This window comes from Accipiter gentilis, chromosome 14 (assembly GCF_929443795.1).
Source record: "Accipiter gentilis chromosome 14, bAccGen1.1, whole genome shotgun sequence".
In the NCBI taxonomy this organism is placed as follows: domain Eukaryota; kingdom Metazoa; phylum Chordata; class Aves; order Accipitriformes; family Accipitridae; genus Astur; species Astur gentilis.
In genome coordinates this window covers 24,893,608-24,906,954 of record NC_064893.1, presented here as the reverse complement: position 1 = coordinate 24,906,954, position 13,347 = coordinate 24,893,608, and the positions used below count along the sequence as shown (strand labels likewise).

The 13,347-nt window shown below is 54.1% G+C and overlaps 1 protein-coding gene across 1 annotated transcript; it reads right to left on the bottom strand.

The window, feature by feature from the left end:
• Positions 1-260: 260 nt before the first annotated feature.
• On the bottom strand, positions 261-4,490 carry CEBPB (CCAAT enhancer binding protein beta). Its single transcript, XM_049816802.1, has 2 exons — positions 1,969-4,490; positions 261-1,320 (listed from the first exon to the last, which is right to left on the bottom strand). Exon 1 carries the CDS (start codon positions 4,170-4,172, stop codon positions 3,186-3,188), a length of 987 nt encoding a protein of 328 aa, XP_049672759.1. The 5' UTR covers positions 4,173-4,490; the 3' UTR covers positions 261-1,320; positions 1,969-3,185.
• Between the last annotated feature and the right edge of the window lie 8,857 nt (positions 4,491-13,347).

Below are 13,347 nucleotides of genomic sequence, written 5' to 3'. Positions count from 1 at the left end.
CTTTAGGAAAAGAAGCTCAAGAGCCCCTGTCAGAACACAACCGAGACGTACCACGGTACTGCTTTCAGTCAACAGAATCTTATTTGTAATGGGAAACTGTATCAATATTTGGAGCTGAGCCACTGTTTGGACAGGGATTTTCCAATTCCCCCACTGTGATTAGAAGTGGTATTTGGAATCTTTTGCCTACTTTAGTGCGTGGAGTTTTCTCAGATTCATTTCCAAACTATTTTTTTCCAGGTTTTTTTTTTTTCCGAGTAAATGTTTTAATTACAGGGGCTTTTTCATACGCTTGTTTATAAAGCAGGGTATTTCGTGACCTCCGTGCATTTAATCATACTACAAAGCTCCTAAAATGTAGGTTATGTGGGAAATACAAGATTAAGAATGAAGGAGTCAGGAATTCTCTTTCTGACTCTTTCACGGATTCCTTCTGAGACTAGTGTAAAAATGGTGCATGTATGTCCTCAACTTTCCTCTCTGTAACTGCATCTTTCTGGCAAAAACTCATTGCTGCACAAGTTTCCTCCTGAATGAGAAATCTGTAATGCTAATTAAGAGATACATTGGAATAAAGCAGTAATTTAAACGTCATTCTTTAAATTGCAGCAACCCCGCACTGGCTCTCCTGAACTGTGGCAGGCAAAGTTTAAGGACGGGGATTAGCTCATTCATGCCTGATAGAGCTCTATCTCCCAAACCGGACTATTATTTAAACAAATATAAATACCTTTAGTACATCTTATCTTTCAATCTACCCTGCCTTCCAGCCCCCACAAACTGAACTTTTGTTGGAAGCTTTATCATTTATGAAGAAAGAAAGAAATGTATCTGAGGACATCTTCAGTCCTCCAGCAATTCCACCCTCAGCGGCACTCGGTTCTGACTGGGAACACTGCTTGTAAGTTTGGGTAACATTACATGGCCTACAGCACAACAAGAAAATAGGATCTAACGATGTGGATGAGTTTCGTAACTAGAAGAATAGTAGAATAAACAGCCACAGGAGGCTGGAGTAATCATCGTCACGAGGGACAGTCAAGACAAGATCTAACGTCTATCTTGCCTGCAAGAACTTGAGTCATGCTGGTGCAGGAGCTAGCTCACCCAAGAAAATCTATTCTTAGGGTCTCATAAAAACAACTTAACTGCACTGTACAAATTAAAAAGCAAATGGGTGAACTCTGTGTCAGGACTAACACTCCACTACTTACTACTGCACAGCTCTTAGCAGGAGCTATGGAGGCACTGCGGGAGCAGGGAATATGTGACAAATTCCAGTAAGAGCTCTGGGAGATTCACCCGCAGGAGGCTATTATCCTAAGTGTCAAAAAAAAAAAAAAGCAAAACAGTTCTTTCAGGAGCAAACATGCTTTCCTTAAAGAAACACTAGAAATAAGCAACAAATTGAAGATTTGTCCTTCTGCAATCTGTATTGGAATGTATAGCAGCAAATTCAAGTCCACTGTCTTTATACTGAAAACCCATTCTGTGTTCAGCTGTCAAACAGCATAGATGATTAAGGAGTTTCTTTTCTGGGGCACTGGGAATCTGGATCTGAAAACTGAATGCTTAAATTTGGCCTAACAGGAAAATGGAAAATGCTGAGTAAGACCCGATCATTTGCCCAACTCCCTCCACGTAACCAGCTTGAGACTGTTAACTTCTCACAGACCTCGGCACAGCAGCTATATACAGGGCCGGGGGGGGGGGAATAACACAACCTGGGAGCCCTGGCAAGGCTGGCTTGTTCCATCAGCAGGCAGAGCCTTAGTTTTCTTTGAAATAAAGTTATGGCCTGCTACAAACTCCCTCCTCCTCTGCCATTCCCCCCCTTATCTGTCACTTGCCCCCAGCAAACATCCAGGCACACAGAAATAAACACATCTCATCAGAGAAACTCTATCTACAGTTTTTAGAAAAATGTCTCAAGAGAAAAGATAAGGGAGTCGTTCATATGCCTCTCACCTGGCCAGGTGTCATGAGAGCTTCCTGAGCAATGACCGAAATTACCGACATCCAACAGAAATGCTACTTTCGCATGTTTATTCCTGTAAACTACAAACATAAGAAATGCTGAATCATAACTTAGAGAATAGAAACTCTCTAAAGAAGAAAAAAAAAAAAAAAAAAGAAACCCCAGACAAAAACTCATTTCAAGCTTCCTCCCTTACTTTTTCTTCCTCCCTCCCGCTTCAGACTTGGCGTTACTTTGCCAAAACTGGTCATGGCTTGGATAGCATATCTTGCTCTACACGTTCAGAACAGCAAGAAGCGCAGCAAACCCCCAACACAAACACCTCCTCCCCAAACAACACCCAAGCGGCAGGCAGCTAAAGCAAGTGATTAGAGGAAATAAAATGAGGCAACAAGAACGGGCTAAAGCTTCCAGCTCTGCTCTTTGCTGGGTTTCTCTTGGGGTTTTTGGTTTTTGTTTTTGTTTCCTTTCTCTGAGTCGCAGAGAAAGCCAAAAGACCAACAAAAATCCTGGTCCCTGATCACAGCATTGAGCCAGATCAGCTAGAATGTCAACCCTGCGTTTAATCTAACTTTAAACGTGCCTTCAAAATAAAACAAGCTACCGTTTTTAACCTAGTCATAAAGTTTATTAAAATTGTTCATTAATGCTTCAAATGTAGCAAGAATGCATAGATTCCCAAAATATACATATGTATTTTCTTATAGAAATAGATTATTCTTTATAATAAAAAAAACTGTAGGAACATCTTTAACAGATTACTCAATTCATGACTGACAGTTACACGAGATTGCATCATGTACACAGCATTCCCAGCCATGCTTAAAGGATTGCATCACTTTGCCCTTGCTCTCCTCTCGCTCTTTTAAATAACCCCAGCGCCCAGCAGCCTGCAGAGCCCGCCCGGGGCCGGGCCCCCCCCCGCCCCCCGCCGACCGACAGCCCCCGGCCCCCGGCGAGCTCCCACCGCTGCCAGCCCCCCCCGGCCCCCCGGCGGCGGGGCCCTCCGCCAACATGTAAATAAAGACCAAAAAAAAAAAAAAAAAAAAAAAAAAACCAAAACCAAAAACCGACCGACCAAAACCAAAAAAAGAAGAACCAACCAAGCAACCCGCCCCCCGGGCTCTCCGCTCGCCCCGGCCCGGGAGGAGCGCTGAGCAGGGCAGGGAGCCCGGCGGCTCCGCTCGCCCCGCGGCCCGGCCGGGGGTCAGCAGCGAGGCGAGGAGGCGAGGAGGGGCTCGGGCAGCTGTTTGAACAAGTTCCTGAGGGTGCTCAGCTCCCGGGAGAGCTGCTCCACCTTCTTCTGCAGCCGCTCGTTCTCGGCCGTCAGTTCCAAGACTTTGTGCTGCGTCTCCAGGTTGCGCATTTTCGCTTTGTCGCGGCTCTTGCGCACCGCGATGTTGTTCCTCTCCCGGCGGAGCTTGTACTCGTCGCTGTGCTTGTCCACGCACTTCTTGGGCTTGTTCTTGCCCGCCGGGGGGGCGGAGTAGCCCCCGCCGGCGGCGGCGGACTTGGAGGACTCGGAGGGGTTGGGGGTGCCGGGGGGGCTGGAGGAGGACGAGGTGGACAGGTTCCCGCTGCTGCCGCTCGGCACCGACTGGTAACCCAGGTAGGAGCGCACGGCGCTGCCGTAGGGCGAGGACATGCCCCCCGGTCCCGGCCCGGCTCCCCCTTCTTCCTTCCGGGGCCCTTTGCAAGAGTCCAGGGTCTCGAAGACCGGCTCCACTTTGGTTTCCACGATCTGGGGCGGGAAGCAGCCCGGCAGCCCCCCCGGCTTGTGGCTCTGGCTGGCGCAGGGGTGGCTGTGCCGGGCGAGGCTGATGTAGGTGTAGTCGGGCTTCTTGCTCCCGCCGCTGCCTTTATAGTCCTCGGCGAAGAGATCGGAAAGGAAATCTTGGCCGCCGCCGCTGCTGCAGGGAGGCTCAAAGTTGCCCCCTGCTGCTGCTGCCGGAGGAGGCGGCTGCGCCGGCTGCTGGGATGCTAAGGGGTCCAGGTAGGGGCTGAAGTCGATGGCTCGCTCGTGGTCCCCGACGGTGAGCTCGGTCATGGAGCGGCCCCCGGCCGCCCGCGGGTGCAGCTTGTTGAGAGCAGCCAGACAGTCCGCCTCGTAATAGAAATTAGCCACTTCCATCGATTTAAAGGCGGGCGGCTGGATGGGGAGGCATGCTGCGTCCCAGGCCACCAGGCGTTGCATGAAAGCAAAGGGGGATGCGGGGAGGAGAAGACGACGCAGGGGGGGCCCCCCCGGCAGAGGATCGAGCTGCCGCCGTCGGGCTGGGGCGGGGGGCTCCGGACCCTGCCTCAGTCCCCGGCGCTGGGCACGGCCCCCGGCTGCGCTGCCCACCCGGGCCGGCTCAGGTCCTGCGGCGCGGCGGGGCTTCACCGCTCCGGGTGCTGCGGCGGGAGCTGGCGCGTCTCCTCCGGACCATCTGGTTCTGGGCCCCGCGTCCTAAAGTCTCTGACTTAGGAAAGTTCCTTTCCTCAGTTATTTATAGGGGCGGTGGATCCCATAGCAACAGGCGCGTCACCGCCTGGCCGCCTGCCACGCTGCACGCTCGGGAACTGCTGGCCCCGGCCCCGGCCCCGGCCCCGGCCCCGGCCCCGGAGGAGGCACCCGGGGCGGGTGTTGCCGGTGCGGTGCCCCGCCGAGCCGGCCGCAATAAAACCGGGGCTTCGCCGGCCGAGGGAGAGCGGCGGGCCGCAGGTGAGGGGCGGAGCGGGGCTCGCCGCCCTCAGGTCCGGCGCACGGACGGCGGCTCGGCCCCGCGGGGACACGCGTGTCGTGCCCCGGGACGCCGCCGCCGCCGCCGCCGCCGCCGCGCCGGCGGGGCCGGCGGCTTCGGCAGCGGGGCCGCGGGGAGGTGGGCGCCCGTCCCGCCCGGCGCCCGCGTTGCCCTTGGGGAGGTCGAGGCAGGAGGCAGTTTGCCGAGTCCTTTCGGCGGGGCGGGGGAAAAGCGGCACAGTGGGAGGCAGGTCCCGTTATTCCGCGGCCCGGGCTGGCTTGGGTGAATCCCCCCCCGGCGGGGCGGGCAGGACCGGCCGCACGGCCGTGCAAGGGAGCCGCGCAAAGGGGAGTCGGAGCAGGCTTCGACTTCTGGCGGCTGCCGGGGAGCCGGGCGAGCCCAGAGCTGCCCTCCCCATCTCTTCGCGGGGGGACGACGGTGGCCTTAAAAGTTTGTCTCGGCGTATTTACTCTACGTGACATGGTGCGAGCGTCCGGGTACACAAGCCATAGGGAGTCGCGCTGCGCTGCGCTGCCCGTACGTAACGCGATTCGGAAGGCGAGGGAGATACGTGCGTGGAAGCATGGAATCCGCGTGTTTTTGGAATGGCGGGGTTAAGCTCGCGAAGGAAGACTGAATCTTGATGTCCGTTTTAATTAAAGACACCCACCTTGGGAATCAAACTTATATTTTCACTCTCTTACTCCCACATTTACCTGTCTACAAGCTGGTGATTCATCCCCAGAATAAAGGACATTAATTTAAAACAAAACATATAATTAAAGGAAGTAGGAGTGTCCTTCGCCTCAGTAAAGAAGACCTAGCACTGCAGGGAAAATGACACTGCCTCTTAGAATAATGTGAAGCAATCCTGCGGTGTGGGAAATATTGTAACGTTAAGCCAGAGGAACAGGTATTGCATTATACCATTCAAACAGTCAACTGCTCATAATGTTCAAACCTCAGAACTTCGAAAAGAGGAAGAATTCAAGAATCGGTCAGTGGATCATAGGACTTTTTCGTTCTTTTTTCTCTTTTTTTCCTTTGCTTTTTCTTTTCACGTTTTAAAAGGATTTTTTCGTTCCAGAACAGAGTACCCTAACAGGTTTTCAGGCCTCAGATATTTCCAGTTCCACCTTTATCTACCAAGTAAATCTTTGGTGAATGCACCAGAGATTAAATTGGAGCCGGGCCTGGCCAGAGCGCTGGGTCTGGAGGTTGTAGTTGGAGCCCGTACCTTCATAAATACAAACATCTGTATTGGGTGCAAATACTGGCAAGTTGCAGTGAGCCAGGGCTTGTTCTTCTGGCTGTTTACTCCCTCGTTCCGCATCTTTATCCTGCATTCTGATCTGGCAGTTACATCCAGCGGCTGCCCTAACTGGCCCTTGCAACTGAACTCTTAAAATCGGTCTCCTGTGCTTCCTGCCTCCAAAACGTCTCGGGGACCCACAGGCAGGAGGTCTCCTGCCGTGGTGACCTGCTGAAGTGCGTGGTTGGTCTTTCTTGGCATTACCCTGACAGGTCTCCAGCTTGCCACGGCCGTTGGCTAAAATTGAACGCTAAAGCTGCTTGGTAAATTTCCTGGGCAGTTTTTCAGGATATTTTGGGCGATCTAAATTTGCCCTCTTCAAATTTCTGCCCTATTCTCTGCCGCTCGGCAGCAGAAAGTTGTACTCCTGCCCGGGCTGATCTTCCCTAACAAAATAAAACGTCTGTGCAACTGTCATGTGAAACAGATTATATCAGGGATGGTGTGGCCCACACCTTCTTTCCAGGCCAGTGCTGAGTAATCCCATAGTCACCGAGATCACACGTCAGCCAGGGTGGTAATTGAGGTTGGATGCCCAGCTTGTCCCCTCCTTCCCTTCTCCCCCCCTCACCTCCCTGCTGTGCCTGGATCTCTTTAAACTTCCTCCAGCTCACCTCAAATCCCAACATCCACTCTCAGGGAGCCGACGTCCGTTCTCGGCTTCTCATGGGAACCTTGTTGGCGGGACTAACCACTCATCCAAAACCCTAGCATTCGGCAAGCAGGTTTTGAGCTAACTCTGGTCTCTTTTAAATTGTTTCTGCACTTGTCATAACAAATGCGTGGCCAGAAATGGGGTTTTTGAAATGGGAACAGGTGCAGAGCGAGGCTCGCACCACAGAGGATTGGGCGGAGGTCTGGGCTCACCGAGCTCTGTCCCTGCGAAGGGCCATGGCTTGGCCCGGCCAGATATGGAGAGGCTGCTAATGATCGTCCTGGAAAACCTCTTCAGAGAGATGCTTTAGATAGGAAAAGAGATGCCGACATTCCTGGTGAAGTGATCCGGGCACTGGTCTCTCACTCTGTGAAGAACCCAAGGGCAGCAGCCCTTCCGCAGCATGTCTCCCAACAGAGCAATTTGCAGCAGAAAGGCAACACTTCTGTGAAAAGCACCTTTTTTCTAGTGATTCCATGATTTCTTTTTTTCAGAACTAGTCAGCTGAGGAAGGAGACAGCGTAACTCACAAATTACTTAGTAAGAACATCAACATTTTTGAGCAAGAAAAAAACCCATTCTGATGCAATAGAGTCCAGATTCCTCTACATTCATGTGTGAAACAATATAGGTACCGGGAGGGTAGCAGAAGGATACCAGAATGGTAAAAAGCTGGAGGGAGGAATCTCATTCTCACTGCTCATTTCTGTCGTGAATTAAATTCTGCTCTCCAGTTTCCCTTTTGTACTGTAGAAGCCACAACTTTCCAGCTCCAGGCTCAGACCTACAATAAAGCATTGCGGAGGCATTTTCTTCCTGGAAATTGTCTTCTTTTCCAGGATTTCTTGCAAGCTCTCCAGTTCATGCGCTCCAGGTCTACAGCAGCTCTCCCTGGAAGGACACCAGCTTTGGGGAGATGCTGTTAGTTTAACGGTGACGGCTCAAACGCTGAAGTGTTTGTAAGAAGGTCTGTGGACTGAGGATCATAGTCTACAACAGGGCTGTCTGTAATTTCTGATGCTTCTTGCTGCAGACCTGTCTCTTGTATTATCTCCCTTGCAGTAGCTCTTAGCAGATCGGTAAGATCAGAGCTGCATCACGCTAAACCCTGTGTGAACACAGCTGCTCACCCATAGACCTGCAGTCTTAAAAGAGCATGGAGGGGCAGAAGAGGGGCAAAGAGGAAAGAAGTTAATGCCGGAAGCTGACAGCTGCATCAACGAACAAGATGCTGTAGGTAGTATGTTGGAGGTGAGCTAAAGAGGAGAATGTGAGGGGTTCTGGAGCGGAGTAGTATCCATGCAAGCAGGCAGGCCGGGAGAGAGCACGGAGGTAGTGTGGGAAGGTCTCGGGGGGGGGGGGGGGGTAAGAGGGGACCTTGCCTGAAAGACTGCCTTAAGTAGAGCAATGTTGCAATAAAGGCTGAAAAATAGAGAAGTAAAATCGAAATTTATTTCTGAGCGTGTTGCGCGCTCTGTTTTTTCTTCTTCCTAGCCCCAGGTCCCTCTTTATACAGCCGCAGACCTTAGCCAACAACAACTCGTAAGTTGTACCTGGCAGAGGCCAGATTTCAATCTATTGCTTTCCACTTGCCGTTCTCCGCTGTAAAAAACCGGCACTTATGAGATGTCAGACAGGGACAGTGTCTCAGCTCAGAGAGAGGTTGGCTCTCCTTCCGTCTCCCCCAGCTCTTAGGCCAGGCTCGAGACTTTGCTTCATTTTAACACGAAAAACGATTGCCACGTGCTTTCTTCTCTTCTGAAACCGCAGCTGCGATACTCTGCCTTGCAGTCCCCAGTGGCAGGCAGCTCCCCAGGCCGTTGCAGGCCATGTCTCCTGGCCTCCTTCGGTTCTTTTGTTAGAGACCAGAGTCCTCCCCCTCCCTAAGTGCTCCCTCGCCCCTTGTTCCCATGTGACATGGTGATGCTCAGGTATTTGTTGGTCTTCTGCTGATTTTCTGCTCACCTCTGACCTAGCATGCTTGGCCTTTGCAGTGCTGGGTTGCTCAATCCCCGCTTTATCTACACGTTGCTCTTTGCCCTACCGAGTGCTGCAGAGATGACACCTGGGGATTGGCACCACTGCCTCCAGCCGGTGGGACAACATGAGCGAAATGCCTTCCCCTACCAGAGTGAAAATTTTCCAGAGCAAACTGGAGGTCAGAGCGCCCGCTCTGTGGCTCTGGGAAAGAAAGGAAAGGAGGGACAGGCAGAGCGCACACAAACGCCCGTCGAGGGAGCAGTGACAAAGCAGGAGCTCCAGTCTCCAGTCCCTGTGTTGCAGAGAAAGTCCGCGCTGAAGCCGTTTGGCTGGCAAGACGTGGGCTGTCTTTCTGAGCAGGGACAGTAAGAGGGGACGTTGTATTTTATGAGTAGCCTGCTTCCTTGTATTTCCCCCAAAATGGCAGAGAAGTTGCTGTCCACTGACTTTCCAGAAGTTCTCCGTAGTTGTCTGACATTTCCTAGGTAATTGTAGCATCTGACTTTGATGAATGTGTTACAGACCACGTATTAATGCTTTTTTTCTAGCAAATCCAAGCTTTCGAAAGATCCATCAAGGGAACAGGAATCCTATCGTTCCAGGATACCCTGCCAAGAGTCAGAAGTTCCCAGTAACAGAACTTGGTAATTCATTTAGGAAATTTCTAAAAGAGGAGAACAATTCAGAGGTCCTGAGGCTACAGGCCAGGTAGCTAGAATGCCATGGTGTGTATTGCCAGGAGCAATATAAACCCCGGCAAGTCGTAGAGAGGCTGACAGGAGAGCGGGCTTAAGCGAAGAACTGAAAGGTTTTTCTTCATTAAAAGCATTAGAGGTTTGTGCCCTAGATCGTACAAACACTTTTTTTTTTTTTTTTTTTTAAATCTGTTCTCATCTTGTGTCGAGCACCACGGGGAAAGCGGGGCTGCCAGGGAATGAGTTAGGACTTGTTGGTTGTGAGTGCTGGCATCTAAGACCAGCCCCTGGGCTGGTCTGTGTCATCTGGCAGCTGGCCTTGGTGGGCTTGGGTACCGGGGGGGGGGGGGGATAGCGGCAGCGTGCCGTCCTCCGCATACCTCGCTCCTCGGCCCCTGTCGCTATCTTCTCTTGGCGTTTGTGGCTTTGGACGGGAGCCGTAGGAGTGGCTATTCCAGCTCTCCCACCCACTGACGCTTTCCCATGCCAGAGAGAGTCCAGCGAGGGAGCTGCAGCCAGTTTCTGCTCCCTTCGTGCCTTGTGGCTCGGGGAAGAGACCAGAATTGCGTAAGTGAGGGCAGCAGGCGAGGGAACCGAGCCCGCGGGCGGCCCAGCGCCGGCGAGCCCACCTTGTGGGTGGGCAGCCCTCGGCTACAGAGGTGTCGGGGGGCAGCGTGCACAGAACTGGAGGTGACCCGGCGGCTCCGAATTCGCAGCGGGAGGTGGGGGGGGGGGCAGCGGCCGGGGCTGCGCCAGGGGAAACCACCGTCCGCCCTTCGGCCGCCGCTGGGGCCGCAGCCGCCGGTTGGCGGGAGGCCGGCGGAGGACCAGGGGGATGAGTTTCCACGAGGAACGATACAAAACCTCGCGCCTCTAACAACTCATCGGCAATCGGGCTCGAAGCGCGGAAGGTTTTTTCCCGCGGCTGCTACCGCCGCCGCCGCCGCCGCCCCGTGCCCCCCGTCCCCGGGATGGCTGGCCAGGGCGGGGCGGAGGCGAAGCACGGCGGTGTCGGCAGGGGACGGGCCTTCACACCCGCCACGCTCCCTCCAGCCCCGGCGGACCGACCGCCCTCCCGCCCCGCCCCGCCACGCCCCGCCCCGCCCCGCCCCCGGGCACGGCTCCGCCGCCGTCACCGGGCTTGGAGCGCCACCTAGCGGCGCGCGGCGGGGGCGGGCGGGGGGCGGGGCCAGGCGGGGCGGGGCCGGGCCGTTGGCGGGAACGGTCCGTCCCCCGTTTCCCCCCCTCCCGGAGCTGCCGTCGGGCCGGTCTTTTCACAGTCGTTTTTTTTCTTGAGGAGAGGTGAGCTGGCTGAGGTGCAGCTGCGGGTGATGTCACCTCGGGAGGAGAGAGGACAGTCTGCCCCCGGTGCCCGGTAGGGATGCCTCCGTTCCCTCCGTCTACCCGGTGCCACCGGGGCCTGGCGGGTGGCTGATGCCCAGGGCACCGAGGGACAGCGGGGACCTTTTCACAGGAAAGACCCAAAAACGAACAGCACGGCAGGGGCTTGGCTATCTGCTGCCCCTAAGTAAACCGGCCGGCCATTTAGCTCTTTGAAGGGCCCCTTACAATAATACGGCCTGTCGCGTTCCCGTATGGTCCTTATCCTCCCCAAACAGCATCCAGGTTTTCCTGCGGAATTAGTCTCTTAATACAGACTTCCCTTCAGAGTCTCGGCAGCCTTGTCCTAGCCACGCTGATACCTGGACCAGGTCACCGGTAGGTTGCCTAATCCATCGCTTTTAAGGTGGTGTTTGTAAAGGCCGTCGCACCCACGCAATGCTAAACCCTCAGGGTTCCACCCTTTCGTGGGCTGTGGGGGTACGGCGGCTGTACCAGCTCTTGGAGGTTCACCAGAGTCTATGAACTAACTTACCGTTTCTCCCTCCTCCCCCAGATAATGATAAAAAAAGGAACATTCTTCAGATGGGTCCGGAGCGTCGGTTTGTCCCTAGGAAAGGAACAACCCCCCCCCACCACCATGGTCTTCTGTCTTGTCGCATTGAGGTGAGATCAGAAGGGGCTTCAAAGCACCTTTTTCCTTTTGCAAGGTTTGTCTTTAGGCAGCTACACTGATGTTATTACAGGAGGATGCAGCGTCATTCCAGCCGACACCAAGGCAAAACTAAGAACCATTTTCCAAGAAAATTGGATAACCCATCCAAAGCCAAACCTGGCTGGCAATTTGCTGCCTTTTCTTCATAGTGGCAGCCCTTTTGCCTTGACAAAACAAGGTGACTAACAGATGTTGAAGGTATCCTGGGAAACACGCCCAAGAACCGCACCTCAACTAAAACTGTTTATGTCTTTCCCCTAACTCACACGTTCATAATGGGGACAGATGGTCACATACCTCAAAACACATTTAAAGGTGCCATATCCTCCTGAACTGACATTAATTCACTCCCATTTACACCACTTCCAGACTAGCATTATCGAGGTCACTGTAACCCTAAGAGGATCTTTGCAAACTCCTTAGCGTCGGAGCAGCCTAACTTCACAAAAGTCTAATGAAAACGTCGGCATCCCTCGATGCCAGAACATTCCCATCCCTCAGTCTGAACACAGCCCCGGTCCAACAAACTGAGGCACCCCACGCTAATGCCTTTTAATTGGCTTATGACCTAATTAACAGAAAACAGAAAAATCCCCTTCTCGGATAAATACCTTCTTCTGTGTCAGCAGCAAATCATTGTCATTTTAGTTTCCAGAACTTTTGAGGTCTCTCTCTATATATAACTCTTGATAAGTCCAGGACTTAGTGAGTTCCTGAGCCCTTTTTTCATTAAGAACCGCTAATTTGAGCACATGATTCCAGCTAATTAAGTTGTGATCCTGCAAACGGCAGGGCAGGCTCTGGGAGGCACACAGCGCGGTGATTTCAGAGCACCGTGAAGTGACAGCGCGGAGCAGTCCTTGACTGTCGGCTAGGTCAAGTTTGGGGAAGCTCCTGGGTGGTTTGGTGCATTTCTCTCCCAGCTCTCTGGAGGGGGAGACCGCAGGGCAGCCCCCGTGTCGTGTCCTGCAGGAACAGGATCAGCCTTTACCCCTCGGGCAGGTGTGATGTGCTGGTCCGCAGGCGCCTCGGGTGGGTACAGCCACCGGGCCCGGCCGACGTTGTGCTTTGCTGCCGCTTCGGCCTTGCTGTCACGGCATAGAGAAGCATTTTATTCACTGTGGCGTATCGTTTTCAAACCTTTGGGTTGAACAGATGTCTGGTTTAGTATTTCACCCTCCGTAAAGGGATCCATTTTTAATGTTTAAGTGAAGTCTATTTAATTGCTTGAACCAGTTCTTATTTTAGTGCTATTCTATTTGATATTCCAATAAATCTGTTGCAGAAATTGCTTTTTTTACAGGCATGGTGTAGTACTTACAGATTGCTAGGGGCTTTTTTTTTTTTTTTTTCTTTTCCTGGCTCTTTTTCCCGTGCCGGAACGTCTTTTTTTGGGACCCGTGAGTACACCGGTGGGTGCCTTTAACCACCTCCACGGAGGGGCACGGCCTGCAGTACCAAACGGAGGGACCGAAAACGATTTTCTTGGCACGATTACCTAAACGTCGGGGCTGCCAGGCTCCTCTCTAAGGCCGCACGCCCCGCGCCCACCAGCAGCCCCCCCCCCCACCCGCGGTGAGGGCCCACGGGGCTGCCTCCGCGCGGAGCACGCGGCAGCAGCGCCGCCATGGGGCGCGCGCGGGGCACCGGCCGGAGAAGGGCAGCGCGGGGGGGTGGGGTGGGGGAGCACGGCCGGGACCTCCACACCCAGCGGCCGCGGCCCCTGTAACGGCCCCGGCCCCGGCCCCGGCCGCCGCCCGCTCCCGCCGCCAGCTGCGGCCCGCTGGGCGGGACGCCTCCAGATGCGCCGGCGACGCTGCCGCCGCGCCATTGGCTCCTCCGCGCCGGGCGGTGCTGCCCATTGGCCCGGCGGCGGCGCGGCGGCGCCGGCGATAGGCGGGAGGCGGTGCCGGGGGCGTGGCTAACCGCGCCCGACCGCCCGCCCCCC